Genomic DNA, 20,886 nt, shown 5'->3' with positions numbered 1-20,886 from the left:
GGAAGCAGGAGCCTGGCGTGGGAGGCAGCTTTATGCACGCAGCCCCAGTGAGGCCATTCGGCCAGGGCTAGGGGCTGCGTGCTTCGGGCCCCTCCCACACAGTTTTGGGTGCCTGGAGCTACTGCACATGCGCGCCCACTGTAGCGTGCATGTGCAGAGGTCCCGGCACTGCTTTCAGCGCAGGGACCTAGCTCCGCCCCCTACAGCTCGTGCTGCGCCGCGCCCGACTCCAGAGCAGGGAGCCGGAGAATCTGTATGTTTTTTTTAGGCGCACTTTGTGGCGCGAAAAACAGGCGTCCAGGTTGGGGCTGCGCCGTTCTAGGCGCGATCCGAAACTTGGGCCCATAATGTGGGAAAATATGAGGTTATCCACTTTGGCAGAAATAATAGAAAAGCAAATTATAATTTAAATGGAAAAAAATTGCAAAGTGCTGCAGTACAGATGGACCTGGGGGTCCTTGTGCATGAAGCACAAAAAGTTAGTATGCAGGTACAGCAAGTGATCAGGAAGGCAAATGGAATGTTGGCCTTTATTGCAAAGGGAAATAGAGTATAAAAGCAGAGAAGTCCTTCTACAACTGAACAGGGTATTGGTGAGGCCACAGCTAGAGTACTGCATACAGGTTTGGTCTCTATATTTAAGGAAGGATATATTTGCACTGGAGGCTGTTCAGAGAAGGTTCACTAGCTTTGATTCCGGAGATGAAGGGGTTGACTTATGAAGATAGGTTGAGTAGGTTGAGCCTATACTCATTGGAGTTCAGAAGAATGAGAGGTGATCTTATCGAAAAATATAAGATAATGAGAAAGCTCGACAAGGTGGATGCAGAGAGGATATTTCCACTCATAGGGGAAACTAAAACCAGGGGGCATAGTCTCAGAATAAGAGTCACCCATTTAAAATTTCTTCTGAGAGGGATGTAAATCTGTGGAATTCTCTGCCCCAGAGAGCTGTGGAGGCTGGGTCAATGAATATATTTGTGGAGATAAACAGATTTTTGAGTGATCAGGGAATAAAGGGTTATGGAGAGTGACGGGGAAGTGGAGCTGAATCCATGATAAGATCAGCCATGGTCTTATTAAATGGTGGAGCAGGCTCGGGGGCCAAATGGCCTACTCCTGCTCCTATTTCTTATGTTCTTATACTCCAGCCGAAGCTTAACCAATGCTTTATAAAGATTTTGCATAACTTCAATGCTTTTGTACTCTATCTCTCTATTAGTAAAGCCTGATTCCATATGTTTTTTTAACAGCCTTCTCAACTTGTCCTGCCACCTTCAAAGATTTGTGTACATACACCCCCAGGTCTCTTTGCTCCTGCACCCCATTTAGAATTGTACCCTCTAGTTTATATTGCCTCTCCTCATTCTTCCTATCAAAATGTCAACCCCCTCATCTCCGGAATCAACCTAGTGAACCTTCTCTGAACAGCCTCCAGTACAAGTATATCCTTCCTTAAATACGGAGGCCAAACCTGTATGCAGTGGTGTGGCCTCACCAATCCCCTGTATAGTTGGAGCAGGATTTCTCTCTATTAAATTTCATCTGCCATGTGTCTGCTCATTTCACCAGTCTATGTCCTTCTGAAGTCTGTTACTATCCTCTTCATTGTTTACTACATTTACAAGTTTCGTGTCATCTGCAAATGTCATTTGCTATTGAGGGAGTGCATATGAGGAGAGACTGGATCAACTGGGCCTTTATTCACTGGAGTTTAGAAGGATGAGAGGGGATCTCATAGAAACGTATAAAATTCTGACGGGACTGGACAGGTTAGATGCGGGAAGAATGTTCCCGATGTTGGGGAAGTCCAGAACCAGGGGACATTGTCTTAGGATGAGGGGTAGGCCATTTAGGACTGAGATGAGGAGAAACTTCTTCACTCAGAGAGTTGTTAACCTATGGAACTCCCTGCCGCAGAGAGTTGTTGATGCCAGTTCATTGGATATATTCAAGAGAGAGTTAGATATGGCCCTTATGGCTAAGGGGATCAAGGGGTATGGAGAGAAAGCAGGAAAGGGGTACTGAGGGAATGATCAGCCATGATCTTATTGAATGGTGGTGCAGGCTCAAAGGGCCAAATGGCCTACTCCTGCACCTATTTTCTATGTTTCTATGTTACTATCCACTTTGAATATCTTATCGAAATCCACTACATCCAATCCTTTCATAATTTTGAAAACCTCAGTCATATCCCCTCAGGTTATTCACCTTGGACAGACATAGGACTAACTGTTTAAACCTATCCAAGTAAATAAGAAATATAACTTTAGTTATCATTCTTGTTGGTGTCCACTGAACCCCCTCCATATCCTCAACATCTATCACCAGATGTGGGGATCCAAACCAATACTCCATGTGTGAACCTGCCAGAGCCTTATAACCTTTGTACGTTATTGTAAAATAAACTATTGGGATTTGATTGCTAAAAGTTGTTTCAATTATTTCAGAAAGTCGATGAAAGGGCGATCAGGCACTTCAGAAGTATTTTAGAAAATGCCAAAACGTAAGTGAAATTTTCTCACTTTTTAAGAATATTCTGGGGTATTTATTTCTGCTGGGATTCTCCTGCTCATCTGCTGTAAATTTAGCCGAAGAATTGCAGAAACCCCGGCAGTGTTCCCAGGGTTTCCAGCCCGGGGTTTCTGACTCGACCACTGAAGATACAGCAAATGAGTGTAAGAATTTCCATGGAAATTGATCCCCTAGATTTTTATTTTATCTTCTTAACCCCGTCTACTGGTTATTTGCAGATGCTTAAATTCTGGTTTAATTTGTGCAGGATTCTTTCAAAAGTGGATACATGGCCTTCAGGTAGGAAAAGATGGATTGATTTTACTTGTATAGAGATTATCTATCTCGCTGATGATGGACTTGCAATGCTATACTTTCCACAGCAGAAAAATGTGTCAAACTTTCCACAGCAGAAAAATGTGTCAAATTTTCCATCGCAAATGAGATGTCGATTTTATGCTATGGGTATAAGATACTAGTAATCATACTATAATCATATGTTTTGCATTATTTTTGAAACACTTCTTGCAATTGTTAAGTGATATTTCACATCTAAATTTTCCTTTGGATTTTCACACATGCAAAATATTTGTTCAGTAGGCAGTCATAGCCTAGAACAAGTAGCGGTTATTTGAACAGGAACAGGTGTTTTGCCTTGGTGGCAATTAATTTAGGAAAAAATGTGTTGCAGTTTTTCTTCATAACCTTTATTCAGCTACACACCCCTAGTTAACGAGTGCTTCCACTATTTTTTAATAACAGAACAGCCAGCGGTTCCCTTGTTTCAGGAAGAAGACTGCCAGCAGATGGTGCTAATAGGACTGGTAAGGAGCCCAGATGGCGGCGAATGCTGTATATTGTATGCTGCAATACTGAAGGAAAAAATAATAAAATTGATTCAAGCTTTTTTTTTAAGAAACCTGTACTGAAAAATTATTTTAAGAAGTAATTTCTAGTACATGGAATTCACACTTGTTCCTCATTGATGCCCACAGATTTGTTGCCTGGGGCACATGTAACCTGCCATACTGAATAAATATGATGCATACACTGGCACTACAATTTATGCCTTGAAAACACAGCTCTCCTTTCACTCACTGATGCATTACAACTTGGTTGAGCAGATGCCTGTAAAACAGTTAACCTGTACAGCATCAGGTAGTTTCTAGATCCTTCCCCCTCCCCTTCAGAGTTTGTGGGTTACAGAAGATCAGAAAAATCATGGGTGTGATTATATAGTAATAGATTTTGTCTGAGTCTTAACCATCAGGTTGATCTGCTTATCCTTAATTCCCGGGCCCAGTACAGCTAGTCATGGACTATTACTGAGATAATACAGGTACAAGGGAGTATATCAAAAAGGGTTTGACTGGTACAATCTCTTTTGATTTTTCTTAGGAAGCAACAAAAGTTGTTGGCTTTCCTCATATAGCCTAATGTGCACAAAACTGATGGACTATTGACGACTTACTGCAATAATATTTTATACATTGAATGATTCATTGAAAATGAATATTGCATGCATCACTAAGTACAGTCCCCACCACTTAAACCGCCCACATTTAAAACAGACAGTCACTTATATCAGCCAAAAAGCCATTTGCATTAACATCATTTTCAAAGTTTCCAGTTATAGTCTCGTAAATGTTCTGTTTATTTTGAGCAGAAACAGCTGTGCTTGCTCGTCAGTTTGCTCTTTGTTAAGTGGGTTGAAGAGAATGTTTCATCTTCCATGGCAGATGTGTAAGTGACATTCATTAGATGTTTGGGTTGTTTCAATGGTTGATCGGCAAAGGAGAATTCTATGGGGGAATGATTTGTTTCTGAATGGCAGGTCCTGCTCCCTGTTCCCTTCAGTTTCCTGATGACCGCGGCCAGGGTGAGTTGGTGCTGCGGAGCTCGGGGTCCTTAGTCAAATACGTGCATCGGTTTGGCTGACCGCTACCCCTATACCTTTTGCCCAGGTTACACAGCTTTATCATAGATCCAATTTATATTGCACTCAGTGACCTTCAGCATTACATGTCTAATATGATAAGCATCTCTCTACATTCTTCAAAATGCTGTATAGCGCCGCAACATTATACCAGCCATCACGTATAACGTGCAAAACGGGTTCGCACGAATGTGCCTTCGATAAGCGGTGGGGACTGTACTGTTGTTAAAGACCAGTGTCAAGCTGCTTAATGTTTTGGTTACAAAATGACACATTATTTCATTGCAATTTTTGTTGCTGGTACTTGGTAAATAGTGAAAAAAATGTACTGCAAGTTAATTGTGATAAATACCTTCATTTCTATAGATGGTTGAGAAACTGAAGGAACATCTACTGAAATATCTTTGTGTAGGAAAGAAGAAGATTGACCTGATAGTTAACAACTATGTTGTGAACTTGGTTTGTGATGCTTTCTTTACTTTTAACTCTAAGTGGTTGAATGCTAATTAGACAGTTATAAGTTATAAAGGACTTGGATATTTTTCTGCCATGTTGCAGTTTGGTATTTTAGCACGGCCAATCTGTTTTCAAGGTATTTTGGAGGGGGAATCAGGAACAGAAAGACACAATGTAAAGAGCATTCATATAGGGCAAATTTTCTGAGCCGTGGGATTGCTTGGCCTGATGTGAAATGGTCATACCAAGAACCAACAATTGGACCAACCTGAAGTGCTCTTGGCACATTTAAATGTGCATAATTTCCCATTTATTTAAAATAGAATTGCACTATAAACTTTAGCACTCAATGAAGTGGGTGAAAAGAGAAACTTAGTCTGTTGAGAAGGCCTTAAAAGGGCAGAGGCTCTTTTATGTTGAATATTTTGTGGCATTGGAGAAGTGAGTATTTATGTAAAAATGTAAACAACCGAATATTGTCTGGATAATCTCTAGAAAGCCGATATAATAGAAGCATTTATAAGGACTAAGCAGAGCAAGAAAAGAGTAACAGAAGAAATATATAAACTGAGGGTATTAAAATACAAATTTTCAATGCAGCATAGAGAGTGACTGCAAACTAAAGAGCAGTGTATTGGTTGGCAAGTCAATTAAAATTGACTGGGGGTTTCTTTTGGAGTGCCCCAAATACAATATTTTATGGTTGAAGTCGTACAAGATGAAGGGAAATATGCCAGGGAGATAGCTGGATCCATAACTGGCTCCACCTGCGTTATACCACTCGCCATATCTGCAAGCCTTGATTCACCTACTTGTCAGTGATCGAGGAGAGCTGACTCCACATGCTCTAGGTGAGCAGAGTGGCAGGTACAGAGCTGTGTGATCTGCTTTAAGGAAAACTGCAGACACAGCCACTGCCAGTCCTGTATTTCTGGGACATCTACTCCCTCAACTTTTCTTCTGGTGCCTTCTTCCAGGCTAACAAATCATCTGTAATATCAATAACAGCAGCAACTTTCATAGAAACATTAGTGGGCCATTCAACCTCTCAAGCCTGTCCCACCATTCAGTTAGCTGATCTGTATTTTAACTCCATCTACTCGCCTTGGTTCCGTACACCATTAACACTTTTGCCTAACAAAAACGATCAATTTAAGTTTTGAAATTTTCACTTTGACTTAACCTCAACAGTTTTTTTGGGGGGGAAGAGTTCCAGATTTCTACTATCCATTGATTGAAGAATTGCTTCCTAATATCATCCCTGAATGGCCGAACTCTAATTTTAACGTTATGCCCCATTGTTCTGGACTCTCCCACCAGAGGAAAGAGAGTGGATCGAGAGAAACTATCAATTCCTTTAATCATCTTTAACATCTCAATTAGATTACTCTTTAATCTTCTATACTCAAGGGAATACAAGTCTAATTTATGTAACCTGCCCTTAGAATTTAGTGCTTTTAGCTCATGTATCATTTCTGGTGAATCTGCACTGCACCCATTCCGTGGTCAATATATCCTTCCTGAGGTGTGGTGCCCACAATTGAACACAGGACTCTAATGGGGTCTAACCAGAGCTTTATATAACTGCAACATAGCTTCCACTTTTTGTATTCCAGCCTCTTGTGATAAAGGCTAACATTCCATTAGCCTTTTGAATTATTTATTTGTACTTGTCCAATAAATTTGTGTTTCCTGTACTTACATACCTAAGTATTTTTGTTCTTCCACAGTTCCTTGCTTCTCACCAATTAGAAAATATTCTGATCTATCTTTCTTGGGTCCAAAGTGGACACTGAAATGGATAGGGATGGTAGGACGAGAGGTAATGCCAATAAAATCAGTATGCAGAGTTAGGTTTGATTTAAGCAAGCATGTCTTTTTACTGACGATCATTACTCTCTGGAACAAATTTCCACAACAGGTGACTTTGGCCCTTTTTATAAAATAAAGAAATTGACAAGTTTCTGAGATCATTGCCAGGTATAGGGGTAACTAGCTAGTTTAGATTGTGATGCTTCATGAACAATCATGGTATGGAGGTTGCTCGATTGCCTTTGGAGGTCGGTAACGAATTAGCCATTGCCTCTACTGAGACCACCTTACTTTGGGTGTGGGTGATTCGGATTTAAGGTTATAGTCCACTGCATGGCAGTTTCATGGACCTGATGGGTTTTTTTTTACACCTTTTTGTTTTTGTATGTTTAATCCTCCCACATCATGTATTAGCAGCTTTACTTCTCTAATCATCAAGCAGGGTGTGGGTGCTGCATCCCTCCATTGCTTGGTCACAGATTCAGTCGGGATAAACGAGTCCTTTTCAGAATGGCAGGCAGTGACTAGTGGGCTCAGTGCTGAGACCACAGCTCTTTACAATATACATTAATGATTTAGATGAAGGAATTGAGTGTAATATCTCTAAGTTTGCAGATGACGCTAAGAGGCTGCAGGGTGTCTTGGACAGGTTAGGTGAGTGAGCAAATGCATGGCAGATGCAATATAATGTGGATAAATGTGAGGTTATCCACTTTGGGGGCAAAAACACGAAGACAGAATATTATCTGAATGATGGCAAATTAGGAAAAGGGGAAGTGCGACGAGACCTGGGTGTCATGGTTCATCAGTCATTGAAAGTTGGCATGCAGGTACAGCAGGCAGTGAAGAAGGCAAATGGTATGTTGGCCTTCATAGCTATGGGATTTGAGTATAGGAGCAGGGAGGTCTTACTGCAGTTGTACAGGGCCTTGGTGAGGCCTCACCTGGAATACTGTGTTCAGTTTTGGTCTCCTAATCTGAGGAAGGACGTTCTTGCTATTGAGGGAGTGCAGCGAAGGTTCACCAGACTGATTCCCGGGATGGCTGGACTGACATATGAGGAGAGACTGGATCAACTGGGCCTTTATACACTGGAGTTTAGAAGGATGAGAGGAGATCTCATAGAAACATATAAGATTCTGACGGGACTGGACAGGTTAGATGTGGGAACAATTTTCCTGATGTTTGGGAAGTCCAGAACCAGGGGGCATAGTTTTAGGATAAGGGGTAGGTCATTTAGGACTGAGATGAGGAGAAACTTCTTCACTCAGAGAGTTGTTAACCTGTGGAATTCGCTGCCGCAGAGAGTTGTAGATGCCAGTTCATTGGATATATTCAAGAGGGTGTTAGATATGGCCCTTACGGCCAAAGGGATCAAGGGGTATGGAGAGAAAGCAGGAAAGGGGTAATGAGGGAATGATCAGCCATGATCATATTGAATGGTGGTGCAGGCTCGAAGGGCCAAATGTCCTACTCCTGCACCAATTTTCTATGTTTCTATGTTTCCTGATTCAACCTTTCTTTTATGATCCGCTGGGTTTGGCCAACAACTGCTTTTGCTCCACATACTCTTCGTTCAGTCAACCAAAAAGTGTTGATCCCACATTGCCTTTAAATGCCAGCTGCAATCCTTATAGAGCTAAAGCGATGGATATTCCACCTCCTTCATTTGGCGTGCTTCCAGCATGAAATTTAGGCCAGGCCAGGCCAGGTCAGGCCAGGAGCTTGCTGTCTATATACAATGAGAGCTGACTTTGAAAGATTTGATGAGGTTGGCTGTGTGCTGTTTGTGCGGTTGCACTACTGTGCACCAATCTTAATGAAAAATTGCAGGATCATAAAACTTGTGTTTATGTCACTACATTGAACAGTTTTGTGATAAATTGTCCTTTCTTTTAGCTTGAATGCATCCGGCAGATTGTAGATAAGATATGGAAAAAATACGACCTTGATACCCACGTCCTGTGCTTGTAAGTGATAGTCATTTTAAAGCAGGACAATTTGTAGCACCAAATGTGGCACATTATCAAGTGAAGACTAAAATTATGGGAAAACTAACAGTTGGATATTAAAATTATAGGTGAAGGTTATTATACAATAGTTATAATAATCTAACATTTTATGAAAAGTGGAATTTGAAACGAGATGCTAAAATAGGAACTTGTATGTAGATATTGGGAATATGTGTGTGTCCGATAGGGTTAGTAGAAGCTTCCTCCAGTCGTTCCTGTTGTATTAAAACCACATGTGAAGGAAGGCAGTCTTTTGGGAGCAGAAGATAACCAGTAAAGGCTCACTTTCATTTTATTTGTAGGAATATTAATTTAAAACAAACTTTATTTAAAAGAAAAGCACCAGAACTGACCTAAACATTTTGTCGCCACAATACCTCAATTTTTAATATTATGTGGAATAAAATAAGGTGCTCATGAGAGCCACGTTATTTTAATCTAATTACAACAACAACATTTATATAGCACCATTAATGCAGGAAAATGTCCCTAGGCGCATCAGAGGAACATAATCAGACAAAAATTGCCCTATTCAAAGAAGGGATGACTAAAAGCTTGGTCAAGAGATAGGTTTTAAGGAGGGTTTTAAGATGGGGAGGTTTAGGGAAGGAATTCCATATCTTGGGGCGTGGATGGCTGAAGGCATGGCCACCAATAGTGGGGCGAAGGATGTGGGGGATGCTTAAGAAGCCAGAGTTAGCGCAATGCAATGTCCTCGGAGGGTTGCTGGGCTGGAGGAGGTTACAGCAATAGTGAGGGATGAGGCCATGAAGGGATTTGTACACAATGAGAATTTTGGCACAGGGATGATGGGTGAGCAGTACTCAGTGCGAGTTAGCATATGGGCAGCAGAGTTTGGAAAAGCTCAAATTTATGGAGGGTGAAAGATGGGAGGTGGGCCAGGAGAGCATTGGAATAGTTGCGTCTAGAGGCAATAAAAGTATAGATTAGGATTGCAGCAGCAGATGAGCTAAGGCAGAGATGGCCAATGTTATGAGGTGGAGATCTTTATGGTGGAGATTTGCAAGATTAGCCCCCAACGGTGGGAAGAGTAGACGATTCTATAATTTTACTAATTCTCTAATACTAAGAAGAAGATTTAGAGAATTAGTAAAATTCTGGCATTGTATTGTTAATGGTTTCTTTGTCCACTAGTTTTAGCTTCATTGATTTTATTTTGAGGGGTGGGGGGGAAGTAGTGTTGGATAATTTTGTTGCATAAACTTTAGAAGATGGTGCTAGCAGAATAAAATAACTTCTGTCCAACAAAAAGCCTTAGAAACTAAATGTAATGCATGGAATTCTTGTGCGTTACTAGAATTACATACTGGGGGTTAAATTCAACTCCGGCGGGAGCTCAAAACAGGCGATATTGGATCAGCCACCCATTATACACCATGTCTGATTTTTCTTTTTCATTTATAACGGGTGGCCGATGTGCTACTGCCCATTTTATACCACCGTCAAAGTTGAATTTCACCCCCATTGTCTTTAATGTTCTTTGTAAATTGAGAAGACTGTTAAATGACTTTTTAAAAAAACTCTTCTGTAGGTCCAGCAGAGAGAAAGTAAATTCTGCAGAGTTTGTTGTGTTCCACATGATGACTCGTGTTTTGGGAGCTGCTGAAGGACTTTCTCTGCCTCTTCCACCAGGTAACAGGTGTTGATTAACCAGCAGAACTCTCAAACTGCGTTAGAAAGACTAGTTGATCTCCTGTGGTAGTCTTCGAATGAAGCCAGAGGAGGGGAGGGGAGGCTAATGACTGGAACAGGGTGCGTAGAAGTAATTCTGTCTCCATTTTAATGTCATGTTCTGTCCTTATTTTATATTTTTCTGTTATAAAATTAGCTGTGTCCATATTTCTTATAAAAACTGCCTATGGAAACTTGTCACACTGTAATTACATCCTCCTGTCAGTAAATGATGAGATCCATTAATCTGCTTTAGATTTTTTTAGTGCACATAAATGACTGTTCAGGACTTTTAAAATAGCTTGTTTGATGTTTTTGAATGAAATTATTATTGAAGTAAATAACAGTAACAACTTATAGTCCCATGAACCTACAGTTTTTGGAGCCAGTTTTCAATCAGAGCTGGAATAAATGTAATTTGAAATTGTCCTTTTATTACGTGTAAGTAATCTTTCACATCACCTTTCCTTATCTCCCAGCATGGACCTCTTACAAATTCCTGGCCATGAGGAAGCTTTCAAACTCTGACCAAAACAAAGCCTCTCGTTCCCATCTTAGCCATCTCACATGATGATGTAGAATTTGGTCTTTCCAAATAAAACATTGTTGGGCACTGAAGCCAGCAACTCTGAGTCCCCACTATCCGGCTTTCCTTCATCTAGAACGAAATTAGAAATCTGAAATAAAAAAACAGAAATAGCTGGAAATACACAACAAGTCCATAGTGATCTGAAAAGAGAAAAAGGAGGCCTCGATCAGAGGAGTAAGTCTCTTGGTGTGGCTATAAAGTCATTACTGCACTGTGGCAGAATAGGAATCTTTCCCACAACAAATGGAAAAACTGTGTATGGCTGCATTTCTTCCCCCATAATGCATTCTTGTGGTACTGCCTCTGTATTTAAATACTTTACTTTTCTTTTTATGTTACATTGTCTTTAATGCAAATATTTGTATTTGACCCTGAGATAAGTTTCCGACCACATATCCGCCCCATCACCAAAACTGCCGACTTCCATCTCCGTACCATAACTGTCTCTGCCCTTGCCTCAGCTCATCTGCTACTGAAACCCTCATCCATACCTTTGCTACCTCTAGACTTGACTATTCCAATGTTCTCCTGGCCAGCCTCCCATCTTCCACCCTACCTAAACTTGACCTTATCCAAAACTCTGCTACCTGTATCCTAACTTGCACCAAGTCCTGTTCACCCATCACCCCAGTGCCCGCTGACCTACATTGGCTCCCAGTCCGACATCGCCTCAATTTTAAAATTCTCATCCTTGTTTTCAAATCGTTTCATGGCCTCGCCTCTTCCTATCTCTGTAACCTCCTCCAGCCCTACAAACTTTCAAGATCTCTTTACACCTACCATTCTGGCCTCTTGCGCAGCCCTGATTTTCATCACTCCCTAAACCTCTTTGCCTCGCTAGCGCTCTCTCATTTAAGATGCTCCTTAAAACCTACCTCATTGACCCAGCTTTTGGTCATCTGTCTTAATATCTCCTTATGTGGTTCGGTGTCAAATTTTGTTTGATCCTCCTGTGAAGCACCTTGAAATATTTTACTACATTAAAGTTGTTGCTGTTGTTGACAGAGTTATATTTCCTATATCACGTTTGTCAATTTGACAGGAAGGGAAAGACTGAGTGGATGCAAAAGAGAAGAATTTCCCCCGACAGTCTTTCTGTATTTGGCTGTGTCAGTTACAGTTACAGAGCAGCAGTGGCAGAGGTCTCAAAATAGGTTGTTTTATTAGTGCCTTGGGTGAAGAATGGGCTTGTGGGGAAGGAAGCAATATTTTAACAGTTTGCAGTTTAATTTTTTAAATGCCATGAATATAAACAAGCTCTTAATTGTTTAAAGTCACAAGATAGTTTTGGATGAAGAATGTCTTTCAGTCTATCCTTCCAGAATACCAATAGTTTTATCTTTTCATCATATTATCTCACCATTTCTTTTACTATAGAAACATAGAAACATAGAAAATAGGTGCAGGAGTAGGCCATTCGGCCCTTCGAGCCTGCACCACCATTCAATATGATCATGGCTGATCATTTTTGCAACTTCAGTACCCCATTCCTGCTTTCTCTCCATACCCCTTGATCCCTTTAGCCGTAAGGGCCACATCTAACTCCCTTTTGAATATATCTAACGAACTGGCCTCAACAACTTTCTGTGGTAGAGAATTCCACAGGTTCACAATTCTCTGAGTGAAGAAGTTTCTCCTCATCTCGGTCCTAAATGGCTTACCCCTTATCCTTAGACTGTGACCCCTGGTTCTGGACTTTCCCAACATCGGGAACATTCTCCCTGCATCTAACCTGTCCAATTCCATCAGAATTTTATATGCTTCTATGAAATCCCCTCTCATTCTTCTAAATTCCAGTGAATATAAGCCTAGTCGATCCAGTCTTTCTTCATATGTCAGTCCTGCCATCCCGGGAATCAGTTTGGTGAACCTTCGCTGCACTAATGGTAAACTTACTTTTAAAGTTAGTGCTCCAAAAAGGGGACACAGAAATGCAGAAAGAGTCCTACTGTTAGTGTAGATTGAAGTAAGCTTGTAGCCAGGATTCATCACCACCTCTTAACTCTATTTTAATAACCTATATTTTATTACCATAAGAAACTATATTTTACTACCATAAACATGGAACCAGGAGTAGGCCATACGGCCCCTCGAGCTTGCTCCACCATTCACTAAGATCATGGTTGGACTTCTACTTACTCGCTCTATCCTCATATCCTGATTCTCTTAATGCCCAAAAATCTGTCGCTCTCAGTCTTGAATATACTCATCATCCAAAGCCCTCTGGGGTAGAAAATTACAAAGATTCACAACCTCTGAGTGAAGACATTTCTCCCCATCTCCTTTCTAAATGGCTGACCCCTTATCCTGAGATTATGACCCCTAGTTCTAGACTCTCCAGCCAGGGGAAAAAGCCTCTCAGCACCTACCCTGTCAATCCCCCTCAGAATCTTATGTTTCAATGAGATCACTTCTCATTCTTCTAAACTCCAGAGAGTACAGGCCCAATCTATTTAATCTCTTCCCATAGGACAGCCCTCTCATCCCGGGAATCAATCTAGCGTACCTTTGTTGCAACCCCTCTAAAGCAAATCTATCTTTCCTTGGGTAAAGAGATCAAAACTGTACACCATACTTCAGGTGTGGTCTTACCAAAGCCGTATATAATTGCAACAAGACTTTACTCTCGTACTCCAACCCTCTTGCAATAAAGGTTATCGGAACATTTGTCTTCCTAATTGCTTGCTATACCTCCACGTTAACTTTCTGTGATTCGTGTGCAAGGGCACCCAAATCCCTCAGAATCCCCAAATTTACTAGTCTCTCACCTTTTAAAAATAGATTTTGCCTTTCCATTCTTCCTATCAAAGTGGATAATTTTACACTTAATGTTATACTGCATCTGCCACCTTCTTGCCCAATCACTTAACAGGCCTATATCCCGTTGCAACCTCTTTACATTCTCCTCACAGCTTACCTGCCCACTAGCTTTATATTGTCAGCAAACATGGATATATTACACTTGATCCCCTCATCTAGGTCATTGGTATAATTTACAAATAGCTGAGGCCCAAGTACTGATCGTTGCAACACTCCACTAGTTACACCCTACCATCCCGAATTGACCCTTCATACACACTTTTCTGTCAGTTAACCGATCCTCAATCTATGCTAATATGTTGCCCCCAATCCCAGGAGTCCAAATTTTGTGTAACAACCTTTTGTGTGGCACCTTATCGAATGCCTTTTGATAATCTAAATGTACTACATCCATTGGTTCTCCCTTATCTATCCAGCTAGTTACACATTCAAAAACTTTAGATTTGTCAATAATAATTTCCTTTTCATTGGCCCAAGTTTCCACCCTCTGGAAAAACGGCGCCTCTCGATATGGTGCGCCGACTTTCTGGAAGAAAAAGGGCGCCAAAAACTTACCTTGTGATTCTCCGGTCTCCTCAGGACATCTTCATGCTCGGTGTTGCGCAGCACAAGGGGTCGGGATTGGAGCCAGGTCCCGGTGCTGAAAACAGTGCCGGGACCTCTGCACATGCGCATTAGAGTGCGCGCGCATGTGCAGTAGCTCCAGGCCTCCGAGGCTGCGTGGGAGGGGCCTGGCCCTAGCCCTGGCCAAATGGGCTCACCAGGCGAAGATCGGACTGGACTTCCCTCCCGTTCAGCTCCCTCCCTCCCCACTCTTCTCTCTCCCCGCCCTCCCATCTTCTCCCACCCCGCCCCCGTCGGCGATGGCGGCGGCCTAACCCGGCCCTTTCAGCCTCTCCCCCGCTCCTCTCTCTCCCTCCCTCCCTCTCCCTCCCTCCCTCTCCCTCCCTCCCTCTCCCTCCCTCCCTCCCTCCTCCTCCCTCTCCCTCCCTCCGTCCACCCCCTCTTCTCCCTCCGTCCCCCCTTCTTCTCCCTCCTCTCCTACCCCTCTGCCCTCCCCTCTTTCCCCCCCCCCCCCAATCGGCGGCGGGGCCCGCCCAAAGTGTCGGCTTCAGCAGTGGCCCGACCCTGCCCATTTAGCCTCTCCCCGGCTCCTCTCTCTCCCTCCCCTCCCTCCCTCTCCATCCCTACCCCCTCCTCCCTCCTCTCCCTCCCTCCACCCTCTCCCTCCCTCCACTCTTCTCTCCCTCCACCCTCCCCCCCCCCGCCCTCCTTTCCCCCCCACCCCCCCAGCAGTCAGAAACACAGAGACACTGACAGAGAGACACACACTTGGGGGGGGTGGGGGGGCGGGCATCCCAGCATGCTGTTGCAGGGCTCTTGGTGCTGCAGTAGGTGAGTAGAAATAATTTTTTATTTATTGATCGATTTTTAAAAAATATTTTATTTTTAGATTTTTTTTGATTGATTTATTAATTTATTTATTATTGATGATGGCTCTTTGGGCCCAAGTTTCGAGCCGCGCCTAGAACGGCGCAGTCCCGACCTGGATGAACGTTTTTCGCGCCACAAAGTGCGCCTAAAAAAGACTTCCAGATTCTCCAGCTCCCTGCAGGTCGTTTACAGCTCGGCGCAGCGCAGCACGAGCTGTAGGGGGCGGAGCCAGGTCCCTGCGCTGAAAACAGTGCCGGGACCTCTGCACATGCGCGCTACAGTGGGCGCGCATGTGCAGTAGCTCCAGGCGCTCAAAACTGTGTGGGAGGGGCCGAAGCACGCAGCTCCTAGCCCTGGCCGAATGGCCTCACTGGGGCTGCATGAATAAGGCTCCTCCCACGGCCAGCTCCTGCTTCCTCCTGACCCGACTCGACTCCTGCTTCCTGCCTCCGGACCGGACCCCGACCCGGACTCCCGCCCCCTCCCCCCCCCTCCGCCCCTGGACCGGACCCAACACTGACCCGACTCCCGCTTCCCCCCCCCCCTGCCCCTGCCCCCGGACTCGACCCGACCCCCCGGACTGGACCCGACCCGACTCCCGCTTCCCCACCCCCCACCCCCTCCGCCTCCGGACCGGACCCGACACCGACCCGATTCCCGCTTCCCCCCACCCCCGGATTGGATCCGACCGACCTCCCTCCCCCCGACCTGACCTCCCTCTCCCTCCCTCCCCCCCGGCCCGAACCGAACCGAACCAACCTCCCTCCCACCAACCCCCCGACCCGTGCTCCTCCCGACCCGACCCAACGCCACCTACCTGTAAATCTGGTGCTGGGGACGGGCCCTGCCCGAAGTCTCGGGCCCGGCCCGTTCAGCCTTCCCCCCCCCCCCCATCTCCTTTCCCCTCCCCCAATCTCCTTCCCCTCCCCCAATCTCCTTCCCCTCCCCCAATCTCCTTCCCCTCCCCCAATCTCCTTTCCCCTCCCCCAATCTCCTTTCCCCTCCCCCAATCTCCTTTCCCCTCCCCCAATCTCCTTTCCCCTCCCCCAATCTCCTTTCCCCTCCCCCAATCTCCTTTCCCCTCGGCCCCAATCTCCCCTCTCCCTCCCCTCCCCCAATCTCCTTCCCCCTCCCCCAATCTCCTTCCCCCTCCCCCAATCTCCTTCCCCTCCCCCAATCTCCTTCCCCTCCCCCAATCTCCTTCCCCTCCCCCAATCTCCTTCCCCTCCCCCAATCTCCTTCCCCTCCCCCAATCTCCTTCCCCTCCCCCAATCTCCTTCCCCTCCCCCAATCTCCTTCCCCTCCCCCAATCTCCTTCCCCTCCCCCAATCTCCTTCCCCTCCCCCAATCTCCTTCCCCCTCCCCCAATCTCCTTCCCCCTCCCCCAATCTCCTTCCCCCTCCCCCAATCTCCTTCCCCCTCCCCCAATCTCCTTCCCCCTCCCCCAATCTCCTTCCCCCTCCCCCAATCTCCTTCCCCCTCCCCCAATCTCCTTCCCCCTCCCCCAATCTCCTTCCCCCTCCCCCAATCTCCTTCCCCCTCCCCCAATCTCCTTCCCCCTCCCCCAATCTCCTTCCCCTCCCCCAATCTCCTTCCCCTCCCCCAATCTCCTTCCCCTCCCCCAATCTCCTTCCCCTCCCCCAATCTCCTTCTCCCCCCCCTCCATCTCCTTCTCCCCCCCCCCTCCATCTCCTTCTCCCCCCCCTCCATCTCCTTCTCCCCCCCCCTCCATCTCCTTCTCCCCCTCCTCCTTCTCCTTCTCCCCCTCCCTCCATCTCCTTCTCCCCCCCCTCCATCTCCTTCTCCCCCCCCCTCCATCTCCTTCTCCCCCCCCCCTCCATCTCCTTCTCCCCCCCCCTCCATCTCCTTCTCCCCCCCCCTCCATCTCCTTCTCCCCCCCCCTCCATCTCCTTCTCCCCCCCCCTCCATCTCCTTCTCCCACCCCCTCCATCTCCTTTCCCCCCCATCTCCTCCTCCCCCCTCCCCCTTCTCTCCCCCCTCCCCCTTCTCTCCCCTCTCCTCCTTCTCTCCCCCATCACTCCCCCTTCCCTCTACCCCCTCCTCTCTCCCTCTACCCCCCTCCTCCCCCTCCCCTCGCTGTCAGAAACACAGACACTGACAGACAGAGAATGAGAGACACACAGACAGACAGAGAGATAGAGACACTGACAGAGACACACTGGGGGGGGGGGGGGGGGGCGGCTCCCGGTGCTGCAGTCGGTAAGAAGAAAATATTTTATTTATTGATTTAAAAAAAAATATTTATTATTAATTTTTTTTGATTGATTTATTGATGTATTTATCATTTATTATTGATGATGGCTCTTTATTTGTAAAACTGAAGTGTTTAATGTTTGTAAACTTCCCTTTAAACCCCCCCCCCCCACCATTCCCTATGCCTGATTTGTAACCTACGCCTGATTTTCTAAAGTGTAGACAAGGTTTTTTCGAGAGTACAAAAATCTTCACTTACTCCATTCTAAGTTAGTTTGGAGTAAGTTTTCACTGCCGAAACTTTGAAAAAAAAATTCTGTTCCAAAGTGAAACTGTTCTAACTGACTAGAACTGGAGCAAACTAAATGGCGAGAATTCCGATTTCTAAGATACTCCGTTCTACACCAGTTGCTCCTAAAAAATCAGGAGCAAATCATGTCAAAACTTGGGGCCCAAATTTGTAAAAGTGAAGTGTTTAATCTTTGTAAACCCCACCCCCACCCCCCCCACCCCGGTTCCCTACGCCTGATTTTTAAGTGTAGGCAAGGTTTTTCTGAGCGTACAAAAATCTACACTTACTCCATTCTAAGTTAATTTGGAGTAAGTTTTTGCTGCCTAAACTTGCAAAACAGGTGTAAGTAGTTGGACACGCCCCCTTTTGGGGAAAAAAAAATCTGTTCTAAAATAAAACTATTCTAACTGACTAGAACTGGAGCAAACTAAATGCTGAGAATTGCAATTTCTAAGATGCTCCATTCTAAACTAGTTGCTCCAAAAAAATAGGAGCAACTCAGGCCAAAACTTGAACCCCATAAAACCGTGGTGACTGCCTAATCATATTGTGATTTTCCAAGTACCCTGTTACCATGTCCTTAATAATAGATTCTAATATTTTCCCTACTACTGATGTCAGGCTAACCGGCTTAGTTCCCTGTTTTCTCTCCCTCCTTTCTTGAACAGCGGGATTATGTTTGCTACTTTCCAATCCATGGGGACCGTTCTAGAATTCCCAATACATTCACTATCTCTGCAGTCACCTTTTTTTAAAACACCAGAATGTAGGCCATCAGGTCCAGGGCATTTGTCAGCTTTTAGTCCCACTAATTTTTCCAGTACTTTTCTTTACTAATATTAATATGATTATAATCACTCAACTGTTGGTGGCTGTGCATTCTGTTGCCTAGATCCTAAGCTCTGGAATTCCCTTCTAAACCTCTCCGCCTCTCTACCTTTCTTTCCTCCTTTAAGACGCTCCTTAAAACCTATCTCTTTGACCGTGCTTTTGGTGAACTGCCCTAATTTCTCTTTATGTAGCTCAGTGTCAAAGATTTTGTCTTATAACACTCCTGTGAAGCGCCTTGGGACTTTTTACTACGTTAAAGGTTCTATATAAATACAAGTTGTTAATGACTTTAGTTCCTCTCTTTGTGTCTTCTACTGTGAAGACAAACCCACAGGCCCTGATTTTATCTCCAGGTGTATTCCCTGTTCAAGCCTGAGGTAAATTAACGGTTGAGTCTCAATTATGTCATTGGGCCGCAACATGCATATGTAAAGAAGGACCCTCTTGGCTCGCTGCATGTGTCCTTGCCTGCTAAGGAGAGCAGGTTAAAATTGCACATGTTGCGACCATGGCAGCTTTCGGACAGCTAAGAACCAGGGCAGTTTTAGCTACCCACCACCAGGTTTCTGCTGAGTGAGTAGAATTAAAGTCGCTCCCAAAATACTTGTTTAACGTCTCTGCCATTTTCTTCTTCCCCATTATAATTTCTCCTGTCTCTGCTTCCAAGGGACCCACGTTTACTTTCGTTAATCTCTTTTTTTACATACTTGTAAATGCTCTTACAATCTCTTTTTATATTTCTTGCTAGTTTACTCTCGTATTCTATTTTCTTCCTCTTTATATACATTTTTTGATCATCCTTTGCTGATTTTTAAAACAATCCCAATCCTCAGGCTTACTACTCTTTTTAGCAACATTGTATGTCTCTTTTAATCTAATACTATCCTTAACTTCTCTAGTTATGCCACTTCTCTAGTGGTTGTACCACTTTTCCAGTGCAGTTTTTATTCCTCAAGGAAATATATTTGTTGAGAATTATGAATATTTCTTTAAAGGGAATAAGTAATTTATTATACTGGGCTTTATGGAGAAACATAAAAATGTGCTTGATTGTAAATACTGACAGTGCATCTTTTTGCTTTGTATAAATATTGATTTTTTTCCCCTCCTTGGTTTCAATACAGGTTATCATACAATTCACATAATCCTTGGTGTAAGATGTCTTCCTTTACATACCCTACTGCATTATATTGATCTTGGACTGTTGCATCCAACAGAACGATTTGTTACCAGGCTACTCAAAGGTAATATAATTTAATTTTTTTAATATCTGAGTACGAAATGATCTGCTGAAAAACTGAAAAAACCCCCAGCAAAAACATTCCCAATACATAGCCTATGTCACCACAGCATAAATCGCCGATAAAAAAAGAAAAAACAATCACTTACCTGAGGTCAGCATTGCTTAGCTCACTGCAACTGCTACACCAGGGGGCGCTACAGGTCAGGCAAGATCCAAATATCGAGCCGTCGCAACCGGGGCATTACACAACAGCTCGCCTCTTCCGAGTGGTAATACTCTGCGCCCCTCCTGAAACTGGCCCCAAAAACCCCGGCGGGGTACTGGAAGCTTATCGCCCGGAAGAGCTCACCGTTGCCATTGCCATCCCACTGGGACGAAAACTGAGGTAAACAGCAGCGGAAAATCCAGCCCATAGAGCAGTAATATTAGGGGACTTATAGACTGGGAAAAGCAGAGTGTTAAGACTGGGGAAGGAGAGGAGTTTCTGATATGTGTACAGGAGAACTTTCTTAATCAATACCTTTCCAGTCGAATAAGAAAGGAAGCAATATTGAATCTGGTTTTGGGAAATGAAGCACGACAAGTGGAGTGTGTTACATTAGGAGATCATCTAGCTAACAGTGACCACAACATCATTTGGTTTAGAGTCATTATAGAAAGAGATCAGAAAACATTCAAGGTAAAAATGCTCAACTGGGGAAGAGCTAATATCAGTGATTTAAGAAGGGACCTAGCACAGGTAGATTGGAAAAGATGATTGCAGAGTAAAGCAGTAACAAAGCAAAGGTGGGCGTTCACAGAAGAGATAGTTCAGGTATAAACTAGGCATAGTCCTTTTAAAGGGAAATGGTAGAGCATCCAAAGTGAATGCGCCCTGAATGACAAAGGAAATAAAAGTTAAAACAGCAGAAAAAAGATGGCTTATGACAAATGTCAAGAGTAAGATTCAGTTAATAACCAGAAAGATTATGGAAAGTACAGGAGAGAATTGAAAAAGTTAATACAGAAAGCAAATAGAGGTTACAAGAAATGATTACCAGG

General features: G+C 44.2%; 1 protein-coding gene across 1 annotated transcript in view; it reads left to right on the top strand.

Annotated features, from left to right (window-relative positions):
- Window positions 1-20,886, top strand: part of gsap (gamma-secretase activating protein) — a 124,026-nt gene that overhangs the window by 70,893 nt on the left and 32,247 nt on the right. Inside the window, 7 exon segments of the mRNA XM_070896738.1 lie at window positions 2,451-2,506; window positions 2,783-2,814; window positions 3,277-3,338; window positions 4,817-4,909; window positions 8,618-8,688; window positions 10,283-10,383; window positions 19,727-19,846. Coding sequence (XP_070752839.1) covers window positions 2,451-2,506; window positions 2,783-2,814; window positions 3,277-3,338; window positions 4,817-4,909; window positions 8,618-8,688; window positions 10,283-10,383; window positions 19,727-19,846 — 535 coding nt within the window.

This window comes from Pristiophorus japonicus, chromosome 13 (assembly GCF_044704955.1).
Source record: "Pristiophorus japonicus isolate sPriJap1 chromosome 13, sPriJap1.hap1, whole genome shotgun sequence".
NCBI classification, from domain to species: Eukaryota; Metazoa; Chordata; class Chondrichthyes; family Pristiophoridae; genus Pristiophorus; species Pristiophorus japonicus.
The sequence above is the reverse complement of the archived record's forward strand: the minus strand, read 5'-3'. Positions and strand labels throughout refer to the sequence as shown.